Source organism: Electrophorus electricus, chromosome 25 (assembly GCF_013358815.1).
Source record: "Electrophorus electricus isolate fEleEle1 chromosome 25, fEleEle1.pri, whole genome shotgun sequence".
Taxonomy (NCBI): Eukaryota; Metazoa; Chordata; class Actinopteri; order Gymnotiformes; family Gymnotidae; genus Electrophorus; species Electrophorus electricus.
In genome coordinates, this window is record NC_049559.1 from 4,409,107 (window position 1) to 4,422,613 (window position 13,507).

At 39.8% G+C, this 13,507-nt stretch overlaps 3 protein-coding genes across 4 annotated transcripts; 2 read left to right on the forward strand and 1 right to left on the reverse strand.

Annotated features, from left to right (window-relative positions):
* Positions 1–114: 114 nt before the first annotated feature.
* On the reverse strand, positions 115–2,908 carry maip1 (matrix AAA peptidase interacting protein 1). The gene is made up of 5 exons (XM_027006810.2): positions 2,613–2,908; positions 2,440–2,511; positions 2,212–2,338; positions 1,708–1,858; positions 115–1,373 (listed from the first exon to the last, which is right to left on the reverse strand). The coding sequence occupies exons 1-5, from the start codon at positions 2,901–2,903 to the stop codon at positions 1,295–1,297; spliced, it is 720 nt and encodes a 239-aa protein (XP_026862611.1). The 5' UTR covers positions 2,904–2,908; the 3' UTR covers positions 115–1,294.
* A 212-nt stretch (positions 2,909–3,120) lies between these two features.
* Positions 3,121–7,616, forward strand: tyw5 (tRNA-yW synthesizing protein 5). The gene is made up of 8 exons (XM_027006809.2): positions 3,121–3,302; positions 3,448–3,602; positions 3,724–3,793; positions 4,114–4,158; positions 4,422–4,559; positions 4,954–5,041; positions 5,218–5,334; positions 6,659–7,616. The coding sequence occupies exons 1-8, from the start codon at positions 3,222–3,224 to the stop codon at positions 6,964–6,966; spliced, it is 1,002 nt and encodes a 333-aa protein (XP_026862610.2). The 5' UTR covers positions 3,121–3,221; the 3' UTR covers positions 6,967–7,616.
* Positions 7,617–7,722: 106 nt separating this feature from the next.
* On the forward strand, positions 7,723–11,488 carry LOC113575354 (uncharacterized protein C21orf62 homolog). 2 transcript variants are annotated; one of them, XM_027006812.2, is made up of 2 exons: positions 7,723–8,340; positions 10,240–11,488. In XM_027006812.2, the coding sequence occupies exon 2, from the start codon at positions 10,276–10,278 to the stop codon at positions 10,972–10,974; it is 699 nt and encodes a 232-aa protein (XP_026862613.2). In that variant the 5' UTR covers positions 7,723–8,340; positions 10,240–10,275; the 3' UTR covers positions 10,975–11,488. The 2 variants fall into 2 exon arrangements, with proteins under 2 accessions (XP_026862613.2, XP_035378770.1); XM_035522877.1 differs by having other exon boundaries at positions 10,243–11,488.
* Positions 11,489–13,507: the final 2,019 nt, after the last annotated feature.

The window sequence follows — 13,507 nt, forward strand, 5'->3', positions numbered from 1 at the left end:
ATGGTACATACTTTTCTACACATTAATAAACTAGACAGACACACCAGAGTAAAATAAATGTAAAAAAATACACATAACTATTTAAAAACTATTTATAACATGTAGTTAAAATTGATGGCCGCCTCAACTCCTCCTCCAGCATGACGTACAGGAAGTTCTGTAGCTCAAGCTCTTCCCATGCAGCCTTCTCACCAGGTACACCTCAAATCATCACACATTGTCAGCACTGATAAGTCATGTTGTTATAGCAGTAAGTACACAAGGGGTTGTAGTGTTTTTGCCTCCAGCTCCACTCTTAGCTACATTGCAACGAGGGCCGCTGTCCGGTTGCTGTATTGAGTGGCCTCCTGCAGCTGTGCGGAGTGTAGCATCACCCATACCACCCATATGGTATCATACACAGCATACATATCATACATTATTTGTTCTTTATCTGGTTTCTACAAATTATACATATGATGTAAAATTACAATTATACAGTTCTTTTATTATTCATTGGTTACAAAGTTGTTGGGGCATTGCCCTGCTGCTGAAACACATGGTCCAAGAGGTGGAGAAGAGACTGCAACATTCCAACTTAACCAGACCATCCCACTGACAAAAAACAAAACAAAAACAAAAACAAAAACAAAAACAATGCACTAACTGTTTCCACACATTGTCATGTTTCAATCCAAAGAAACCAGCAGTGCCTACATCTAGTGACCTTTGTCATAAAGTTGTTAAAGCTCTTATTGGCACATTTTACTGTATAGTTTTTTTATACAAGAATTCAGAACTGCTTCACTGAATTCACGTAACACGTTTCATTCTGCAGATTTAACTGCCACCCGCCCAAAATGTGATTTTTGGGAAACGCAGACATATCAGATTATTGTTACTATCCATTACAGCACTGAACCTGAAATTCTAAGAACTTTGTATAATTTATTGCAATATAAAACTATAAACAAAAGAGGCAGCATTATTAAACACACATGGAAGGGAAAGATTAACTCTCACAACCAAAACATACAGTAAATGTCGTGACCTGTAGTCTTTTTAAATGTATAATTCCATAATTTACTAATCTGACACTTGTGATTCCTTTTAAATTAGGCCAAAATCACATATGGACTTTATACAGTTGCACTTTTGCCTTGCAGCATCCATAATTGTCCAGAATTAGCACAATATTTATATGTACCTTTGTAATTTTTGATAAGATGCATTACTTTCCAAATAAACTTGTCAAGAATATAGGCCTTGCCAATGTAGTGCCATACAAATAGGGGTTTATAAAATTCTAAATATTTTAATCAAGTAACTTGGAGTGCTCTATTCTTGTAATGGTCCAGTCTGGCGTTACTCCCTGGGTAAACTCCCTCTGGAATCTGCAGAGAAAAAAAAACTGCTTTGAAATGAACATTACATTACATTAAAAACAATTTAAAAAAAAGTGCCAACCTGTTGTTTTGTTCACAATTCATTTAAAATTTTTGAATGCAGAGTCCTCCAGAAATATCTAATCCACAATTCCACCAGACAGACAGTTATTACTAAATTAACTATGACACGTAATAAATTTATAAATGTTATCCTCCATAATTGTTGATTCCCCCCCCACCCACCCACCATGAGCAATGGTTCAGTATTTGTAATAGAGAATTAACCGATACGAGTGTTTCCTGGAGATGAGGAAGGAAACTGATTCTGAGCAGTACTCACTCATAGTTGGCAGTGAGCAGTCTCTTGCTCTCTGGCTTTTCACCATCTCCAAGGGCCACCTGGAAGGTGCGTGTTCCTTCCATAGTGTCCTCGGGCAGGTGGGCACTGGTTAAGTACCAGAAGCGCATCAAAATGCTCACAAATTTCCTCCCTGATAATGAAGTGAGAGCATAAAGATACCAAGTTCCCCAAGCAAGGGAAAAGAAGAAAAAGCAAACAAATTCAAAGATTCAACTTTGCCATTGCTCAGTACAAGAGAACAAAGGGCAGTATTCAATATAGCCCAGAAGCTAGAGTCAGAGCACAAGGTCCGCCATTGCACAGCACTTCTGATCAACATCCGATTGAATATTACTTTCGTATGGGTTCCCTATGAGTCTTGCACAAAAGTGTAACTATTACACCCATAAGATCATGTGCAAATAACTTCCTGAAGATGCTTACAACTGCCACAATTTGTTAAAAGATAAACCTTTCCCACCAACATGTAATTTCTTCTCTCACCGTTGTTGTCATAGTAGATGCCCACATCCCCTGGTGTGGTGTACATGATCTCTTCTGGATCAGCGGACAGCGCCCTCTTGTGGCTCAAAGGAAGATTAAGACATTTCTGCTCCAGTTTCCCAATTAGCTACGAGGGACAGAGTAGCTAATTTATACCCATCAAAAACACATCCGTGGTGTTAATTTTTTATTTTTATTTTTTTTTTTTTACAAGGTGCACGTTCTTACGTCTTTAGCAACCAGTCCTTCGAGTGCGCCAAACTGACACTGGGACAGAAGTCGTGACACGTGCGAGAATGCCTGTTAAAACAGCACAAAAACAGGAGTCGATACACGGTGGCGCTGTAGAAATACATTCAGAGCCTTTCTATGAATTTCTGAGACTTTCCAGGAGCTCTCACCTGTTTCGCTCCGTCAGTAAACTCTTCAATGCTGAATTCTCTGTCAAAGTATGTCCGAATCAAAAAGTAATATATTCGAGTCCGGAACCATATGAAGGGGTTTGGAATGCCAAGTACAACCACTTTCTGATGCCTGTTTCCCTCTGAACTGTAATATCTGACACTGGAAACAGCAGTCGTTACTGGTCCTTTGGTGAAATGCCTAATTAAAGCAGCTCTCTCCAATCTTAAATACGGCGTCAGGACCGTCAGAGGCCTCCTACAACTACATCTGAGTAAGGGTAGCGCCATCTTCTCCTTCCTACCGCCTGGATGTCCGTCTATTAGCAAAGTCCGGCCATCATTGTTCCCACCCCTTCTAAACGTTTCTAAATGCAATTGTTTTGACTAAAAAGTACAAAGTACAATTGTATTTGTATGCATCGCATAACTATACATAGCTATAAAGAAAAATGAACAGTTACTAAGAAAAAATATAACTATGCTCAAGTTTATAAATGTGTTTCCGGGGAAGATATACTATAAACACCAAATGCATAAGGCGCATGTTCACGCAGTGTAAGCATTAATGAGATTTTATCAACAAAGGTGGAAATAACCGATTTCCATATGGAATGTAAGGAAAAAATTCAAGTCCCTGTTTTCTTATCTGTGGACAAGGAGCTTTTCGCAAGGGAGATCTATCCTCTGGTAGTAACTATTTAATGTTCGCTGACTATCGTGATTTCTTTTCTAAATGGTAGTTTAATGCCTAGCGTAGTATGTTGTCTTTCCTGCTTTAAAATAATCCCCTGAATCAACACTTCAGCATCTTTCTCCCGTGTGTCTTTTACAGAGAAAACCAGCCGTGCTTAAAGGAGTATCTTTAGGCCAATGCCTAGAAAAATGGACTTTGGCTTACCTCGCAGAAAAGGGGGGTGACCGTGAGGTCAAAGTTCACGTGTCTTCTGCGTCTCAAATGAGTTTCCTGCATAAGAATTTTGTATACAGGTATGTTTAGTAAATATGCATGCAAACACACAGGATTTTGTATACAGTATGTGTAGTAAATATACATGCAAATGCACAGACCTTTTGCAGTATTCTTATCTTTTGACCATTCATATTTCAGGACTTTACCTTTTGATACGTTTGTCCAGAGAGCTGCTGAAGATGAACACTTAGACTTTTTCATTAGTAAGGTCAGTCACCTTTACTTATCATAAAACTATGGGTGGGGTGGCCAATGATTCTTAAGGTAAATCCATAAACCTGTGAGTGCTGGACAGTGAAGTCCAATGTGTATAATTTATACTATTATATTTTAATCTCTAGGGTTTCTATTGTTCAGTTTTTGAGCTACAATCAAATTCTAAAAACATCTGTAAAATTACGAGCGTCCTTAAGAAAAAACACAAATTTGAGTGTAATTGTGTAAAATGTAAAATGATTACTCATTCCCAACATGATGTACCTCAATAGGATGAGAGTTATTACTCTAATTCTAATTCTAACCCAACAGGATGAGAGTTATTACTTGCGATCACTTGGTGAAGATGCTCGTAAGGTAATCCTGACTTAACTTATTATAAGAACAAAACTTGTATGTTATTTTGCTTGTGAACACTCATCAATATACTAATAAAATTAGAGGCTGTATTTAATTGATAACATATAATGTCTACAATTTTGAGAAAGTCATTATGTTTCACCCAGTGTTTAGAACCTGTTCCTGGGTGCTGTAGCACTGTTATGAATATGTACCTTAGTTAAATGCCTTTAACTAATGTCATTGTTTGTAAACACATTATTTCTCCCTTTGAATCCAAGGAGCCAGCTGACCTGAGAAAGCAGTTTCCGGAACTGGCGGAGGACTTCCACATCCCTTGTTTCTTTGAGCCTGAGCAGTTTTTCTCAAGTGTGTTACGGATCAGCTCACCTGGACTGCAGCTGTGGACACACTACGACGTGAGAGGAGTTAGCATGCTAGTATTAGCAGCCTCTTCGTTAGCATCCCAGCCCTTGTCGCAGTGCTTAGTGTGATGAATTTTGGTGAACGTTGAGGCAATGCTAGGAACAAAGTGTGGCTGAATTGTGTATTTTAGAATAACAAACTGGAAAAAAAAAGACAAATAGCAGTTCCAAAGCAGACCGCTGATTCCTCTTATCCCAAAAAGATTACGCAGGATCTTGATTTGCTAGATATCTCCGTGATGACAGGAGTATGAACAAATACAAACAAATGTTTTTGTTTGCTTGTTTGTTTTACTGTGCTATTTCGTTCACTTCAAAAAATAATAAAACATATAATAAAAGTTTTTTGCACAGTTCCCCTGTCAAATGTTTTCTGTTTCTGAACCAGGTAATGGACAACCTGCTGGCTCAGGTGACTGGAACAAAGCGTGTTGTCCTCTACAGCCCCCAAGATGCATTGCATCTGTACCTTACAGGTAAACATCAGGTCTGTGTTTCTAGTTCTTTAGTGTGCTGCAAACCTACATACTATCCAAAGGACCAGGAAAATGACCCAGTAATCCGGCAGTGCAGTTAAAAGGCGCCTGTCACTGTTCTACTATTTAGAAATTGTGGTATCATTACCTTTAAGAAGTTTCCTCTGTTTATTCAGGTGATAAATCTGAAGTTTTGGACATTGACTCTCCAGACTTGGAGCAGTTCCCAGAATTTGTGAAAGCCTGTCGCTATGAATGTGTTCTAGAACCAGGGGACCTACTGTTCATCCCAGGTAAGATGTTCCCAAGCAGACATACTCAGACATGATGTCTTTGCAATATAAGCAATGAATCATTTGCTACATTATCATTTGGTCTCTGTCATTATCACTGAAGGCTGTAATACACAAATAAGAGCAGTAACAAATCAACATTTTTTAGATTGCATGCTCAATATACACTGCCTGGCCAAAAAAAGCTCACACTCGTATTTCGTTGGATCGCCTATAGCTTTGATTACGGCACGCATTTGCGGTGGCATCATTTCCACAAGCTTCTGCAATGTCACAACATTTATTTCTGTCCAGAGTTGCATTAATTTGTCCACAAGATCTTGTATTGATGATGGGAGATTTGCAGTCCAATCTTTATGCTCCCTAGCAAATTAAAGCCATTTTTACCGGTTAGCCTCACTGACAAGTGCTTTTCTTAAAGCTACACAGCTGTTTAGTCCCAATCCCTTGAGTTCCCTTCACATTGTGCATGTGGAAATGCTCTTACTTTCACTATTAAACATATCCCTGAGTTCTACTGCTGATTTTCTACAATTTGATTTCACCACATGTTTAAGTGATCGCCGATCACGATCATTCAAGATTTTTTTCCAACCACATTCCCCACTGATGTTTCCCCACTGTCTTTCCACTTTTTAATAATGCGTTGGACAGTTCTTAACCTGATTTTAGTAGTTTCAGCAATCTCCTTAGATGTTTTCTCTGCTTGATGCATGCCAATAATTTGACCCTTCTGAAACAGATTAACATCTTTTCCACGACCACAGGATGTGTCTTTTGACATGTTTTTTTAACAAATGAGAAGCTACTCACTGTATCAGTTAGGGTTAAATAACTTGTTGCCAGCTGAAACTTGATCACCCATGCAGTAATTATCCAAAGGGAGGCTCTTACCTATTTGCTTAGCTAAATCCAGGTGGTGACCTTTTTTTTTGGCCAGGCAGTGTAGATGCAGAGTGTTCTGTGGGTTTTTTGATGAATTAAGCATTTAACAGGAAAAATCAGGTCTGTTTGTTACCATGTCAAATTAAACTTGACTAGTATGTTCTAAAATAATTGTAGTGTTGCATATAAAATACATGTAGTATATAATCACACAGTAATGTTTTGTCCATATGGTGCTCTGCTATTTTCTCCATCGACCCCATGTCTTTTATCAGTGTTATTCATCATTTGCTAATTATCAGGCATTTTCATGATCCAAGTTCAATGTCATAGAGTAGGGAAACCCTAAAAGTATAGACACTGTGATTCGGAAGGTCCAGTTCAAAGCAGTGTGAGTGGAGCCTTATGAGATGTGACAGCATACCCTGGTCTTCCACAGCCCTGTGGTTTCACAACACCATGGCTCTTCAGTTCAGTGTTGGCATCAACATGTTCTGGCGACACCTGGCCCCTGACAGCTATGATAAGAAGGACCCTTATGGGAACAAGGACCCCTTGGCGGCTACACGGGCGCTGCAGACCCTGGAGCGGGCGTTGAGCATGCTGGATGAGCTACCAGATGACTACCGTGACTTCTACGCCCGTCGAATGGTGCGGCGTGTGCAGAGCCGGGCATACGCCTCCAGACGCCTGCAATGTCACAGTTCTGCTCACCCACCTCCAGACATGCAGGACATACAAAACTGAAATGGGCACAGCAAGTGCAGTTAATGTTAATTGCAGTTATATTTCAATTGAATTGCTGAGCTGTTAAAAAGAGGTTGGATGGAGCAGGCCATTGGACTGTCATAACAGTTCCCACTCGTGTTCTGCTTCAGCTGAGCTTGGACTATGTGCCTTCAAATTCTCTGTCCCTGCCAAATTGCTTTTGAAATAATCTGGACCAGGGGATGCCATCCCTAATGCTGGAGCCCCACTGCCCAACACACTGTCATGTTCTCCCAGACCCGGCTGGACCAGCTGTACGTTGAGGTGTGGACTCCAGAACTGGAGTTGAGTACATCTCATGCATCACCGTGTGCTTGGCAAAACCAGGATGGGAGATTTTTAGCAAAATTCCTGGACATTCAGTTATGTTTTTACCCTTAAATAATCATCAAATATGTTGACTTTAATTTAAAGAAAATTGCATTTTAATGAGTTTCCAAAAAGTGGTTTATTGTGTTTGGCAGAAGTAAGTCCAATATATGAAACATCCATCAAATCCATATGTAGATGGATAGAGTTTGCTGATGAATGCTTCATATCCTCTGGTCACACAGACTCTGACTGGGTCACAGTTTGCTCTGCATGTTTCAAGTGGCTGTATTTTTAAATAAATAAATGGTGGTTCTGCCCTCAGTGTCGCAAGTAGCTCCACCAAGATAACTTAAAGACACTTAATATAAAGTCCTATGTTTTATGGGCAGCTTCACTGACTACAACTGTACTATTTCCATTTGTTGCCTCTTAAAGTTACAAATGTAGGTATGAAATGCACTGCTTCATTTGTTTAAGGGAGATATATTTTGATTTTGGTGTTTGCCATTTTTCAGAGGAACCAGAGAAACACTTTGAAATGACTGAAGTTTGAACAATGCCTCGTGTGTTTTGGTCAGAATGTGAAGCTTGCCATAGGCACTGTTATAGCAAGCAAGTTACAAGTTTAGAAGCGGACAACAATATTGTCTATTATACTGTGAAGAATGTAAGTAAGATCTGGTTTTTTTTCACCATATAATAATGTGCATATCCGTACAAATCTCCCTAGTTAGCCTTTGCAGTGAAAACTATAACGCCACACAATGGCAGCATATTCGATGCTTTTTGTGAGATAATCTCTTGCCTTTTAGTACCACAAGAGGGCAGTACACTGTTTAGCGCTCACCAAGAGCATTCGTTGCCAACACGATCATGTGAGGGGCCCTAAAAGGGGAGTCTGAGTCAAAGGGAGGTGAGATGGAAACGAGGGGAAAGAGAGAGAAGATCATTAGAATGAGAGTCATACACACAGATGAAGAAAGAAATGGCGTAGTCACCAGTCAACAGCTGATGGAAAAAAATATGTCTTGATCTTGTCTGGTGAGTCCCTACCCCATCTCATTCAGAACCTCAAGCGTATTTTTCGGTCTCTGGGTTTCCTTTGCACATCCCCCAGACTCGTAACTTTTCCCTCTTTCACCCACGTTATATTAATCATGTAAACTAGTAGCTCTTCTGTCTTTATCTGAGCTTTCTCTTTCCTCTATGCAGGAATGTTGTGTTTTTCCAGTGAGAGCAAATGTTAATACTTTCAGGATTGGTAGTCAGTTTTTCTTGGATTAGGCCTTCTAGATTTTTGTGAAATCCAATTTCGCTACAGTTTATTTTAGTAAAAATAAATTTTAGTAACAGTGGATTGTCCTGGAATTCTTAGTCATAATTGGGAAAAAGTGAAATTCCAACTGAATACAGTTTATATTAGAGTCAAATGTAGCAGACAGGATACATAAGGACAGAAGACAGCTGGAGGGTGGGTGGGTGGGTGTGTGTGTGTGTGTGTGTGTGTGTGTGTGTGTGTGTGTGTGTGTGTGTGTGTGTGTGTGTGTGTGTGTGTGTGTGTGTGTGTGTTTAGGGAGGGTGCGGGTGTAGTCTTATGATGTCAGTGGAATGTTGTCTGCCCTCTCCTGTTTTTACTACCATGTCTGAATATTCCAGTCAACCAAACCTTTTTTCCCCATTACTTTCCCTGACTTGTTATTCCAGAAGATTTCTTCGTATTCCTTTCTGATCCCAGAATATGCTCAGTAAGACAGTCACGATTATTCAGCATTTTGACATTGGACTCTATAATCACTGTGGTAGTATATTAGCTCATTGTTCAGCTGAAAGATAAAGCACCATTCACTTGCTCATTAGGGTTCTGAAACCAGATTTCCATAAAACTCTGTGTCAGTTTCCATTGCAAAAATTCAGCTACAAACAAGATTAAACTTGAACTGATCTTTCACTGCTGTGAAAGTACTGTGATCTTTTACTACTGTGATCTTCAGTAGTCTGTTAGCCATCACTAACTAGTGTTTCTGCTATAACTATAATGAGCTTTGTCGTGCTGATTTATGCGGGTTCATGTGCTTCATGAGGTGTGTGTGACACTTCTTTGGTCCTTGTGTTGAGAACCACCAGCTCCAGATGCCCACACTGCTTCCATGCCAGGTCTCTCTGACTAGCCTTTTTATGCATAACACACAGTGACAGCTGTGAGCAAGAATTAAAACCTTATTCAGTGCACTTTATATAAAACTTAAACTGCAAAATGTATTAATATCTATGTAGACAGTTTGCCTGTTATCTGATTCTCATTTGTGCTTATATATCATTTAGGTTGTTATTAGATTATGTCCATTATATTTAGTCTTGCTAAGCGGCGGGGGGAAAGCCCCTTCCTTTCCTATTACAGAATTCTTCTACAGTTGTCCAGCATGTCTTTTGTAGAGTAATAAAACTGGGCTCCATTTTGTCCAATTGTAGCATCAGTCATAACACTGAAAGGTCTGACCTCCTCATTAAAGGCTGTAAATGGGAGGGGGAGATGGTCCAAAACTTTCTGAAAGTCAAAGGGTCCTTTGCATAGTTGAGATGCAGCATGTTTTTTTTGTTTTGTTTTTTTTTATTATTGTTTCTATGTTTTATTTTATTGAGGTTGACTGCAGCCATTACAAAGCAAAGTACATTGCAGTGTAAGAGTTTAAGAGGAGACATATGTGCATTCCAGAAACTCCTGGGACTGTATGACTCATTAGCATCTTTGGTTGGAAATAAATAAATCTGCCAAGTCCAAATAAAACCCAGACAGAAGTGAAAAGAAGAAGAGGTTTAATTTGGAAGTGGCCTTAGGAAAATCTCAGGCTTGTTGCTGGTGCTGCTGCCCATCTGTTAAAGTGGTTCACAAGCTGGTTTTTAAAAACAGCAAAGAAATAACTTTTATGTCCTCTGTCCCAGCAGATGCGAAGTATCCAAATCCGGGTGTAGGCTGGCATGGATGTGAAAATGCGTCCGTCTTGCATACGGCCTGTCCTCTGTATCCTCCTCCGTTTCCACTTTATGGGCGTAGCCCCCCACTCTGACATCCAACCCAACCACACCCTGATGTTCGACAGCGTCAGCCATGGCAACAGCTTGCGCAACTGCAGCTGTGCTGTGGCAGTTCACAGTTGTGATGAGGCGCTGGCCAATGTGCACTGCAGCTGTGGCACCGTCCCACGCTCCGCACTGCCCCCTGGTGGTCTTCGCTGGAATGACAGTCCTGCTGACGGTACACTGACGGTGTGGGTGCATGAGCCATGGGTGTTGAGGGAACTTCTGAATGGCAGCCAAGTTCCAGAGCTCCGGCTGTCTCTCTGTGACTCTGCCCCTCTTGACAGCCCTGCACAGTATCTCACCCTCGTGGGTCTGAGGAGGCTTCAGGTGTCCACTTCTGCCAGGGGGGCAACACGCCTTGACCAAGCCCTGAGCATCAGTACTGGGGTGCTGGGGCAGGATGGAGGCCTCAGCATCGCCTTTCTGGATGTTTGGTCATTGAACGGGGTCCTGCACCTAAAAGCCTACAGCGTGGTAGGACCACCACTCCTTGCGCTGACTCAGCACTTCCCCAACCTGGCTCTCTCTGGAGCTGATGTGTGGAGCAATGACCCCAACCACATCCACAAGCCATCCATCCTAACTTTTATTTACTAAGTTGGACTGTATTTCTGCTAGCCAGACAAGCTCACAGCTCTAAGACTTCAGGAAAACATCAGTTAAATTGGAGCATGACCCTCCAAATTCCCAATATTGTTGGTGGGTGATCACTAAACTGGAACAACATTGTTATAAACCAGTGAAGAAAAATGTGAGTCAAAGGGTCAAAAAGTATATGGACAGTCTCTGATGTCTGGATGAAACAGTAACATGGGTTGTTCATGAATATACCTGGCTCAACATTGTTTAAGGAAAAAGATTCATTTGCTCATTCAGTCGGACTGAGAAAATGAATAGTCTTGGCACCAATATGGCTAATCACATTTAGCAGTACATGCCATATTGTGGATGTTTTTAAAAATATATTCATTCCAAGTTTTTAAAGTTCCAAATATAGACTTGAAAGCACCTCTGACCATTATTAAACAGTAGTGGTTTCCATTTATTTAAACTAGATGTACAAACTATTGAGTGACAGGTGTTGTATATATTATAAAGTATTTCTGCTGAAGTGATTTTCATGACAGTCATTTTAAAAAATGCCGTTAAAGGTTATGAAAACTAATTGCTTGTCTATATTGCCAAATGTAGCAAGGACTACAACTTTACCCTGCATACTTCCTTAAAGACTTTCTTACTTGTTGTCTGGGGAACTCCATGAGTTAAAGAGTATTTTCAGTATTAAAATTGTGATTGGCATTGCAAGGTGGACTTTATCAGTGCTTGGACACTAGCTTTTAGATTAATTAGTACGAAAAAAAAAAACAGTATTCAGTATTAGGTAGACTGCTGGAATGCCTCTGGGTGTAAATACTGAAGAATTTTAGCATTTTGTGTGTCAAGATTGAAGTTGAAGGTTGTATAAAAATTAAACATTTTTACTGATTATTTTAAATATTTAAAACACATGATGAATTACTGATAAAACCAAATACATGACTGTGTGTGTGTGTGTGTGTGTGTGTGTGTGTGTGTGTGTGTGTGTGTGTGTGTGTGTGTGTGTGTACCTGTACCTAAAATTCGTATGAAGCTTTTGTATAGGTAATGAAAATCTAAAAAAGTTTCCAGAGAAACAAGATGCTTTAGACAGAGGTCTTTCCTCAGGAAACAGGAAAATGTACATTACATTGTATATGTTTTACAACATATATATCCAATCTCACCCATTAATTATCTTCTAGAAGATGTATTAAAGGAAATATAGAGAATTTATATACAGTATTCCCTGGATTTTCATGGTGGTTAGGGACATAAGACCGCTGTAAATACTGAAAACCAAAAATAAAATAAAAATACCAAATAATGACCAGGCTACACTTGTGTCGTAACTGGCGCAATAGAGGCAAGCAATGCATAGCACAGGTCCCTGTGGGCTTAAACACTGAGAACAAAACAGGTGTATGTGATTAGTACTCGGGAGCTTGGGAACAGGGGAGGTGTGTGTGTGTGTGTGTGTGTGTGTGTGTGTGTGTGTGTGAATTTCTTAAAGCTAATTCAAATAAAACTGCCCTCTCCATCTCAACCAAATTCCACTCAGTGGGCTCCAGATTCTCTTCTGTCCAGCCACTCAGATGATGGAATGAACTTGCATCGCTTGTCCATGCAGAGACGTCTCTTGCTGTCTTCAAATATAGACAGCTCCTAAAGAAACCCTTGAATGATCCCTAGCCACTTAAAGGTAGTGATGGATGGGTGATGCTAAAGCTAGGAAACATGTTTGACTTCTGTAATGCTCATTGTTTCAATACGTTGTGCTGAAGCTTGTGTCAAAGAGCATCACATGACCTTCAGAAAGGACTGATTGCTTTGAAACTCTTGCCAAAAACTTGTATTCTATCACAGAAGTGAGCGATTACCTTGGCAGAGTTTCAGTTCAAATAAATGACAAATGGAGAGTAACATGGTAAGAGATCCCAAGAATGGCAATATTGTGACATGGTACACCCCATTAAGCTGTGTGTAGTCAGTTGTGCAATTGTTATATAACTTATGAATATTAAATAATATACATTATACAAATATACAAAAGTATATTTGTCTGGTAAACCCTATGGTTAAGCCTGGGAATTAGAACAGAATAGAGGCCCTTGTGGGTTACTGGGGGCAGAGCTTTGATGCAGGTGGTTTCAATGCTTCCATACAAGTTTAAGTCAGATCGTCCATGAGAAATAACTTTATTAGTATTTGGAAAGACCATTGTTTTTAAAAGTCTTGAAAGCCTCTTTGAGAGATCTGTGGCTAAGCAAGGTTTGTTATCACTGAGAATAGAGAGGTACAGAAGAGCATCTTTATCTTGCAGGTTTTTGGTGGTGAGTTGACATCATTTTTTTTTTTTTTTTTGAAGGAAAATCTATTGGGATATAATGGTGTCAAGCTTCAACTTGAATAATGATGGATCTCAATTAGCATATATTGAATAATGTATTATTTGGATATAATAGAAATTTCAAGCACTAATATGTAAAAGAAGGTGCACAATCACTCCTGAAATCTTTATAAAAATGTGGGTTCTTTGTGTGATGGTCAGACA

Excerpts from the sequence above, each read along its gene's own strand:
- maip1 (XM_027006810.2), bottom strand. The coding sequence starts at position 2,903 with ATGGCGCTACCCTTACTCAGATGTAGTTGTAGGAGGCCTCTGACGGTC. Across the intron at positions 2,339-2,439 it reads AAGGACTGGTTGCTAAAGAC|CTAATTGGGAAACTGGAGCA; the intron begins GTAAGAACGTGC and ends TGTCCCTCGTAG. Across the intron at positions 1,859-2,211 it reads CATCTACTATGACAACAACG|GGAGGAAATTTGTGAGCATT; the intron begins GTGAGAGAAGAA and ends CTTCATTATCAG.
- tyw5 (XM_027006809.2), top strand. The coding sequence starts at position 3,222 with ATGGAATGTAAGGAAAAAATTCAAGTCCCTGTTTTCTTATCTGTGGAC. Across the intron at positions 3,603-3,723 it reads CATAAGAATTTTGTATACAG|GACTTTACCTTTTGATACGT; the intron begins GTATGTTTAGTA and ends TTCATATTTCAG. Across the intron at positions 4,159-4,421 it reads TTGGTGAAGATGCTCGTAAG|GAGCCAGCTGACCTGAGAAA; the intron begins GTAATCCTGACT and ends TTTGAATCCAAG.
- LOC113575354 (XM_027006812.2), top strand. The coding sequence starts at position 10,276 with ATGGATGTGAAAATGCGTCCGTCTTGCATACGGCCTGTCCTCTGTATC.